Source organism: Chrysochloris asiatica, unplaced genomic scaffold (assembly GCF_000296735.1).
Source record: "Chrysochloris asiatica unplaced genomic scaffold, ChrAsi1.0 scaffold00021, whole genome shotgun sequence".
In the NCBI taxonomy this organism is placed as follows: Eukaryota; Metazoa; Chordata; class Mammalia; order Afrosoricida; family Chrysochloridae; genus Chrysochloris; species Chrysochloris asiatica.
Window position 1 is genome coordinate 7,792,900 of NW_006408539.1, and position 10,325 is coordinate 7,803,224.

The window sequence follows — 10,325 nt, forward strand, 5'->3', positions numbered from 1 at the left end:
ATAAAATCATGTTTCTTTTTGTGGTCATGGTTTCCCTTCATACATTCAGGTTTTTTTAAAAAAAAAATTTCCTAATAAGAATCTCCTCATTGGGTATTTTATTCTCGATTTTACTATGAAAAGAAAAAACTTGCTTTCGCAAAGGCTCATACTTGCCGTTTTACAAGAAGACTGTGGCACACGCCTCTGCCATTGGGATTTGAAAGCACTTACAACACTTCACCTTTATGCTGGGCTGAACTCAGGGTAGCCATAAACACTTTGAAGTAATGCAAACCTAAATATTCCTGCTAGGCAAACTGAGCAGTGGGACTGAATTATAATGAGCCAGCAGCTGTCACAATACGACCACAGTAACCAAATCAAAATATCAACCGCTAACCCAGATGAGATGCAAAGGTCACCCTCTAAGCCAACAGCTTTCGTCAGTTCTGTCTGCAACCTCAACTGGATCTGCAGTAAAACGTTCCACTGAGCTAGTTCAGACACCAGTAACTATAGGGTGGTAGATTATTTAGTGCCCTGGTGAAAGTCCCCTTAGTCAAACCAGAACAAAATACCACAATAAGCAAATTGAGCCATTCACAATGGGACATGTGAAAACACAGCAGCTGATGTTGAACTAAGCTGCACCCAACTGTACAGAAATATCACTTTTCACATCCTTCAGTTACCAACCCATGTATGTAATCTTAGTGGGCAACTTGCTCGCTTATCCACAAACAATGTGGTTTTCAATTAAGACACTGCAACAATAGAAGGAAAATGCAAGCTTAGATCCTTCCTCGGATCAAAGAGTTTGAGCTAGAAAAGAAATCAACAGCCATTGTAAAAATATTTGGACAATTATCTGTAAAAGTTCAATGCTTGGCAAAGAAAAAAAACCCAGGAATGTTGAAATAGATATATAATCCATACTCTTTACAACTAGTTCTTATCAGGCTTTTCAAAATCTTCCAGAGCATACAGACTATCCTCTTAAAAACACAAGACTTAGGTCCATGGCCTCTTTGTCCTATTAGAATATTCTGAAAGATACACACTGTCCCCCTGTGAAGGATGACACAAACTGTTGACAACTGCAAAGACCAGCTTCCAAAAGAAGGAAGTGTACAGTCTCAATGACAATCATAAAAAATCACAAGGAAAAAGTCAGAGGTGGTTTCTCCAGATACAAAACATAACATGAAATGTCAACTAAAGCAAACTGGCTTGTATCTACCAAAGGGACACAAGGAATCAATACTCAATACACGGCAGGTGAGAGAATACAGTACTTCTATTTTTCACCACCTCCAGAACTCCAGATACCAAGAAAGAAGGAAAAACCATTCATACCTATCTATTAAAGCATCAAGTTTTAGGAGCCAGCTCTTTTATATGGCTTATGCTTTTTCAAAAAGGGATTTACTCAAAATTCTGTATATTGCAATGTAACTACAGAGTGCTACAGAAAAGGTAGAGCTAATTTATAAACCAAGTTGTTGTTCCTAAGTACCATCAAGTCGGTTCTGACTCATAGTGACTCTAAATAGTTTCCAAGGTGCAGCTGATGGGTTTGAACCACAGACCTTGCAGAGCTTATCGGACAGCACCACATCAGGACCCTATAAACCAAGAAGTGTTACTACACTTCCAACAATGTGTGCGTGTACATGCACACAAATATGTATATGTGCTCTGCTGTTTGCTTTTTATTTAGAATCACACGCTATTAAGTACTGTGTGTTTTCAGATACAGAAACTGATTTTCTAATATAGTAACATTATTCTATTTCTCTTATAAATCGTATCCGATTTTGTATACGCATGAAATATGTTGTTGTAGTTGTTAGGTGTCATCGAGTCAATTCTGACTCATAGCGGCCCTGTATAGTGTTCTTATGGTATCTCTTCGTCCAATGCCAAATAGAGACATCATCTCAGAAAAACTGTGTGGTATTATTTATGCAAAATTATCCCTGGGATCTCTGATAATTCAGGGTTGTGACAAAGAATTTGCAACTATGGTAGCATTTATACGAAGGGAAATTTGTTACTAATGCTTATATTATTTAACCAAAATAGTACACTGTTATAAAGAACAAAATATACAATAATAGTTCACTCCCCTAAGGAAAGTTGTTTGGTACTATTTTTTTCCCCCTTGTATTAAATAAAATCTCACTAAGAGAATAGTTTACTAAATAAAAGAAGAAGGGGAGAAAAAAATCAGGTCATCTGCAGTTAATAACTCTTTCCTGTAAAATTAGTGTCACTTATTTCTGTAGCAGACGCCTAATTCAGTCACAGGCTTGATTGATTTGACAATAGAGAATCTGGTCCAATAAAGTGGCTGATTTATTTCTGATGCTACAGCTTTTACCCTAATATGACATCATGGTAGAAAAAGTCTTTGAAATGTAAAGAAATCCTTTGTAGTTTTAATGAGAACCAGTTAAGGGTTCTGAGGGGATACTGGATTATTGTCAAAAACTTACAGTACAGTCTAATACCTTCTTCTGGCAGAGTGAAAACTTCCATAAAAACTATACTACAGAATATGAAGTTTGGACACAAAGAATAGTTTAGAACATACTCAGCACATCTACTTTGAGTTCAAATTGGTGGCTATACTGATTTCATTTTGTGTTTTTCTTTTGGTAAATTAAAGGTCATCTTTAATTTTTCTTGAAAACAATATTTTTTTCTCGGTAAAGATGCAACCTAACACCAACATGCCTCATCTTTAAAATGGCTTTCATCTAAAATAAGCAATGGCTTGGGCAAAATAGCAATGAGAATCTTTGTTCCTGACTCTAGCCCTGAGACATGCAAGTCAATCAAGAAGACCTTGACTGGGATGTGAGAAATCACAGCAGCGGAAGAGTTTTTTACTGTAGCATCATTGTCAGTTCTCGAAAAATATGTTTTAAAAATTCTTCTCTGCAGTGAAAATGTGAGGTATTTCAGAGTTGTTGAAATATCTTTTTCTTCCTTTTTTGTACACTGTGCCATGCCCTTGTGCTTGAGGGTGACTCTACTGACCCAAGTCTGACACCACGCTGTTAATGCCACATAAACCATTTAGCCCAAGCACAATTCTTTTCTGTGTAAAAATCTGCTTGAGGTGGAAAATGTAGCAGTTTGTAAACAATGAAGAGCCATGTTTCAGACCAGACAGCTTATCAAACAGAGAAGTCCTTTCATTGGGAACAGTGGGTGGGAACCTCCTGGACACAGTAGCTTTTCCTATCACAATGCAGTAGACTGTCTTGGCCTCCATATTTAAGAGTTTAATGGGAAGGAGGGCAGACAGGATAAAAGAGCCAGGCTGACGTGGATTTTCAGCTTAAACAACAACCAAGTGAAAGGAGTCAGCTCGCAGGATCCGACACTCTCAGAAATATCTTTTAAATATTATTTGAATTTAAAATATAAGTATATTTTAAAGATTATTTGAATTGAAAGCAGTTTGTAAAACATTTGCCTATAAGGAAACACAAAACAAGAACCATTACTTAATAAGTTTCTCTTTATAGGTATATTCCACAATGCTAATTTATCAAGTTACCCTTTAGAGTAAGACATAGTTTCTCATATATTCACATAAACCTCTAAGTGTGAAGAGCCATTTATTTATTCTATTTTACTTACTTCAGCCCATCAGAGGGTAGTGTTAGAATGTTTTAAGTTCTTCACATAAGTTCTTAAAGTGCTTCTTCTTTTAAGATTATGATTTTCAAAATATTTTCTATGTTATGAAATTGGGGGCGGGGTAGATAAAAAAAGCTACGGTATTGGGGAGTGCAGTGGTCCCGTATGAGAAGCGCTGTACTGCAAACCACAAAGTCTGCAGTTCAAAGCTACTGGCTGAAAGAAAGATGAGGCTTTCCACGCCCGCAAAGATTTAAAGCCTCTGAAACAACAGGGTCACTATGAGTCAGAACAGACTGCACTTCGCAACAATTGTCATTGAAAAGTATAAAAGTTCTTTAAAATCTAAATTGATGAATCTATCTGTATTTATACATCCTAAAGATAGAAACCTTGCTGAACTGCCCTGTCAACACCTGACAGAGAAATGGGGCTCTTGGTGTATACTCTGATGTTGTTGTTCAATGCTGTTGAGTCAGTTCTGACTCATAGTGACCTTGTATAGGGTTTCTGAGGCGTGGCTGATGAGCTTGAACCGTGAAACTTGTGGTTTAAGCCAACCTTGCAGTCCAGCGCATTAACCCGTAGTCCCACACCAGGACTGCAACATTAAAACATTAGGAACCCTGTTGGCACAGTGGTTAAGTGCCCAGCTACTAACCCAAAGGTTGGCAGTTCAAACCCACTAGCCAATCCATGATCGGAAGATGTGGCAGTGTGTTTCTATAGAGATTTACAGCCTTGGAAATCTATGGGACAGTTCTACTCCGTCATATAGGGTTGCTCGGAAGCAGAACTGACATGATGGCAGTGGGTAGATAAGAATATAATGACAAAATTTACTATTTTAAAGTCAACAAGAAGAAATAAAAGTACAATCTATGACTGAAAACAACTCCTTGGTTTTTAGAGTTTAAAGACAATGAAAGGCGCAATCATATGCTGTTTTCCAATAAAAGAAAATTGGTAATATTTCTCTGCTTTGACCATATTGTGTTAAATACCTGAAAACTTGCTTTCAATTGATTCAATTATTACTTTACCAAAAAAACAAAATAAATAAATAAAGACTGAGCTTCAAGGGCTAGCTACATCTTAAATAAGGCTAGCTACATCTTAAATAACTCGGAACGTTTCCATGGATTATAAATGAGGACATTGTTTAGTAGCATTTACAATTATAGTTTCAGAATGATAAAATGATGGCTGCAGGTTTTCCTTGGGAGTCCAACAGCTTGAGCCAAGAGCCTTACCCTCATTCATTGAAAGATTCGCAATAGAATTTGACCAGGTTGAGAGATTTACTAAGATTGGTAAGAACTCACATTTAGTAGAGTTGAGCAAACATCATTTTTTTTAATCGTATATAACCAGCTACTGGGGCCTTTTAATTCATTATGAATTACCTTTTCATTGCTCAGGTTGCTGCTGTTAAACAAACATCCCTATAGGGCACTCAAAGGCAGAAAAATATGCTAAAGGGCACCGTTTGAAGGGTGGGGTGGAAACTCACAGACTGTCTCAACTACACATAGATTGCCTGCGGTTTAGCAGGATACCGTCCACCGAGATTCATCGGTGCTAATGCTCACACCTTGATAAATACACGATACTTTGCAATCCAGTAGACTAGGCCCATTAATGCTACTTGTTTCCATAACCTTTTCAGCAAAAACTCAGAGTTAACACTGACTACATATCATTGCCAAGTGACAAGACTAAAATGATATTTTTGTTTTAAGCATTCACCACTTCCAGTTCGCACCAACATTAGCTTTGAAAACTATAACTGCATAGCTGAAATTGGAACCAGTGGTTTATGTCTAAGAAAGGTACACTCTCCATGTAGCTATAGCATCATTGAAAGTATTTAATTCCACACAATACAAAACTTAATCCTTTATATGCTCTTTACAAGCATATAAAGTATTGACCTGCCAATACTTTCTTGAAATTTGAAAATACCATAGTGAAGTGTCAAACAAATCAACATGCAGAAATCAAAACCTCTGCCTAGGGCATCTGTTTTCCCTTCCAGGGTAAAAATATAAGCATTCAGAGGTGAAGACTAATTTAAAATCAATCTTACTTTGTATTCTGGAATTGACAAACGGTGGAGAGAGATTGTCATGTGACCCAAGGTCTCTGCTGGTCATGTGATCATAGGGAGTCCCATCTCCATAGTTCTGTCAATGAAAAACAAAATAGGTGTGAATTTTACACTCATCAACCAGGACACCAACAGACCCCTGCTATGAAATCTCTCCCAGTCAAAGTTGGAGATCACCATTCTCACACTGGAAACTCACTAAAAAGTACCTTTCCTACACAGGGACACTGACAAAGTGTCTTGAAAGTCTACAAATTACAAATCTTTCCTCATAACAGCAGAGAAGTCTTGGAACTCACGATAATAGCACCAGCTTCATGAAATTCATGGTATTATTAAATGAAATAATATATACAAAACAACAGATGTTCATCAAGTATGCTGCAACTATTAAACATTAATATTTTTGTATGATCCCACTTACATGAAATAGGCAGATGTATAGAAAACACAATTTTATTAGCAGCAACCAGAGTCCAGGTGTGCCACTGTGGGTTAATGCACTGGACTGCAAAGTCAGTTTGAACCTCAAGGTCAGTAGTTCAAGCTTAGCAGCCGCTCCTCAAAAACCCTATAAAGGGTGGTTATGGGTGGACAGCACTTACCAACAACAACCAGGAATGGGAGGGAGGGAGGGAATTGGGGGGGAGCTGTGGCTCAATCAATGCTTAGTCTCTATTAAAAGTGGTGAGATAATCTTTAAATGTTTAAAAGTAATGGTGGGGATGTCACTGAATTATATGCCTAGAAAATACTGAACTAGCAAATGTTTTTGTTATATACAATGTATTTTTAGCACAATAAAGAACCATGATTTTGATAAGCCAATGCCATTTTTTAAAATGTAAAGCTGAGCTACAAGGAAAAAGTTGACCATCACCGACAATGAATCACTTTAACAGACCAGAGTCGAGTCATTTAAACAACTTTTGGTTCTATGGCATTAAAATTTCTCTGTTTTGGTGCAGTGACTGCTGTAGGTTGCAAGAGAATTAATGGAATTATTCCTTAAATAAATGATACATGAGAATGTCACAAACATACTAACAAAACAACTATAAAGAACATCTACACTTTGACATCACTTAGTATTTCTGAATTTGGACAAAATGTATCTAAAATAAAAGAAGTCTTAAAGCAGATCATCATTTCTGGCAGAAATCTTTCATTATCAGGACTACCTCATCACTGTTAATGGGAATCTAAAATTATAACAACGTTTTTAAGCTGCCTAGTGACGTAGTTGGAATGGAGAAATTTGGTAACATGCATTTAAGACGTGAAATCATCTGTATTATATGGCTCAAGTGGCAATGGGTTTAGAAGGTGCATAAAGTGAACCAAAAAAAGACACAAAAAGTCATTCTGCTCAGCTGGCTGTGATGCCCATGAATTCCAAGTCAAATTTACTCGGAGGTGTCAGTTGGCATGTCAGCAAAAGGGCAGAATCTGCCCACACACCAAAAAGATGGATGTTGTTTGAACAATGAACCTGTATGCCACGTCACTGGAAGATGACTGAGACCTAGGGGACAGACAATTCCCACCTACCTCCATGAACAACCCCAACTTTTCTCATTTATAATAACTAACACGAACCGCTCTGAGTCGGAACCGACTTGACGGCACTTAACAACATGAATACAATCCAATTCTGTCAGAACGTCAAGACAAAAACATGCCGTCACATTTTAAAAACAGATCTGTGTTTTACAGTCAGCCATTCTTGACCAAAGCAGTGCATAATACTAATTATTATCTATCAAGTGTCATCCTTGAAGATACTGTACAAGAAGTATAATATCCGTGAGCAAACTGAATCCTCAGCACAATGCCACAAGGTAGGTGATATACCACACTTACAAATGAGGCAACAGACACTGAGCAAGCAATAGTCAGTCCCAAATAAACACCCTGGATTTAGAAAATATAATTTACAAGACATTAGTTTAAAATGATCCACCAACATCGTCCTTAAGGAAAAGAAACAGTTAATGAACACTACATTTATAAAGCCAGGATGCTTGTAAATGGACCTTGTTCTAAAGAACACATAAAAACTACTATGACTGTATCAGACTGTGAAATCCTAAGAAATTAAGTAAACCTGAATGAACTAATGATAAAGAGAAGTTCTGTCATCTCCTACACTTGCTGTCAGGAGGAATGGATTTATTTCTGCAAGTGCAGCCTGTAACATGAGGAGGAGGAAAGATTTCCTCAGCCCATCCATAGAATGCATTCGAATGTCAAACTCGACAGCTGGTGCAAGGGCACCACAGCGTCACTGGTGAGACTAGAGATCCGGTTATACACTACAGAGTAAGTGAAGATCACAATGCCAAAGGACAGGTGGAAATGTAGCCCCACCGCGCTGGCTGAAATGTTCTTTCTGATGCCTTTTCAGCCAAAACAGAGACCTCTCCCCACCACAAATTCATGTGAATCCTTAGAGTAAAATGCTACCATCCCAACAGAGTGATTCATCTAGATAGCAGCCATCTATTTTTAATTTGGGGCATTGGGTGTATATAATAAAAGCTGACACAGACTTTAGAAGGTCTAGAAATGATTCTGTTAAAGACACGGATGTATAAAATCATACATATTTAAGTGAGAATGAAGATAAAAGACCTTCTGGCTCTACTTCTTTATTTTACAAATTAAAAAGAAGAGGATCAAAGAGATGCAATGATATGGCAGCATCGTACTGCTGTAGCGTACATCACCTGCTTGTCACCTCACTCAAACTCCCAGTCTTGCAATGACACTCCAACTATCATGGAAGGAAACCAAGAGAAAGAGTAGCAAAACTCTTACCAAGTACAGGAATAAATCTAACTGGTGACCCAAAGCCCTACTAGTAGAAAAATGACATATTTACAAAATGAAATCAACTCAAAGATTCATTATGTAGAATATACGGTAGATTAATAGAACTCATACTATTCTTTAAATTTTTGCAAAAGCCTACTCCCACCAATATACTATGACAATATTAAGTATGTTTTTAAGTCACGTCATCTACAACAACAACAAAATAGAACATTCCATAACAATAGATCAAGAACTTACAACAGTAAGCCAAATATTTAATCAAGCTTTCTTTTCCCTCCTGCTTAGCAGAATGGAACAAGTGTCAAATTCAATAACAATATCAGGTTTAAAAAAAAGGAAGAAAGAAAGATAAAGAGATTCCAAAGACAAGCTGATTTTCATTTAAACTTGGTATGCATGTACAATTGGGTTATACGTGGTGTGTGTGTGTGTGTGTGAGAGAGAGAGAGAGGAAGACAGAGAGAAAAACTCACACTCAATTTGTCAATTTACATATCTGGGCTGCCTGGTTATGGAAAAAAGAGATTAGATAGACTTACCCTGGATGGGCTTGGATGTCCTCCATTCCCCCAGGACCCTGAGCTACTTCTGTCTTCTACATCTAGGGACAAGAGAAAAAGTTCTTTAGGCTTTCTTGCAGTAATTCTCTCTTTTTGTATATGCACTTTTAAATTAATGTTTCAAATTAATCTCCTGTTGCCTTTAATTAAGAATCAGGCACAAGGCTACCCTGATGACAGTGGCTTCTGACCCATCTACTTAAATTAACTCATTTAAATTCACAGCAGAAATGAACTGGACCCTCAGGAACCAGAGGTATGAACATAAAAACTACTTGATCCTTCAGGGATTCGTAGCCTCGATTTTTATAGACACAAAACTGCACTTGAAAGTTTTACTTGAAATCAGATAGACAAAGTCAGTTTCCAAATACACAAACACAACTTTAATAGCAAAAAAACAAAAACAAAAACAAAAGTTAAATTAAGGTAAACAGACATACTAACAAGGAGTTCTGGTAGCGTAGTGGTTGCAAGTTGGGCTGATAACCTTAAGGTCAACCACTCAAAACTACCAGCTGTTATGTGTGTGAGAAAGATGATACTTTCTGGTCCCTTAAAGATTTACAGCTTCAGAAACCCTATACAGGGTCACTGTGTGTTGGAACCAACTTCAGAGCATGCTACCACCAACACCAACACCACACATACTAACACTGGACGCATCTTTGTCATAAAGCTCTTAGATACTCTTTGTTCTCTGTTGTTGTTGTGAAGTGCCATCAAGTCAGTTTCAATCCATAGTGACCCTGTATAGGGTTTCCGAGGAGCAACTGGTGAGCTTGAACCGCGGACCTGGTGGATCAAAGTGACTTTGCAGTCCAGTGCATTAACCCACAGTGCCACACCAGGACTCCTGTTCTCTAGCCAAGGTTTATTATGCCACATAGTAGACGAGTAGCAAAAAATACAAGAAAAAAAGGTATTCAGTAGCCTGTTTCCAGCAGTACATTAGAAGGGATATTAGGATTTCATTGTCTTGTACCATCTACAATACTGTTGTGTATGTATGTGTATATGAGGGTTGGTCGAAATATATTACTACAAAATCATATGAAGTTTTTATTAAACCAAAATGTGAAGCTATCGTTCCATAACATATACAATATCTAGGTAAGCTAATGCGTCAGACTGCAAAGTCGTTTGAACTGCAAAGTCAGTGGTTCAAGCTCACCAGCTGC

The 10,325-nt window shown here is 37.5% G+C and overlaps 1 protein-coding gene across 7 annotated transcripts in view; it reads right to left on the minus strand.

Moving 5' to 3' along the window:
* Nucleotides 1–10,325, minus strand: part of TCF4 (transcription factor 4) — a 450,711-nt gene that overhangs the window by 276,851 nt on the left and 163,535 nt on the right. For all 7 annotated transcript variants that reach the window (XM_006837504.1, XM_006837502.1, XM_006837507.1 and 4 more), the window contains 2 exons: nt 9,124–9,185; nt 5,726–5,822 (listed from right to left, as the gene is read on the minus strand). In XM_006837504.1, coding sequence (XP_006837567.1) covers nt 5,726–5,822; nt 9,124–9,185 — 159 coding nt within the window. The remainder of the gene's footprint in view (nt 1–5,725; nt 5,823–9,123; nt 9,186–10,325) is intronic.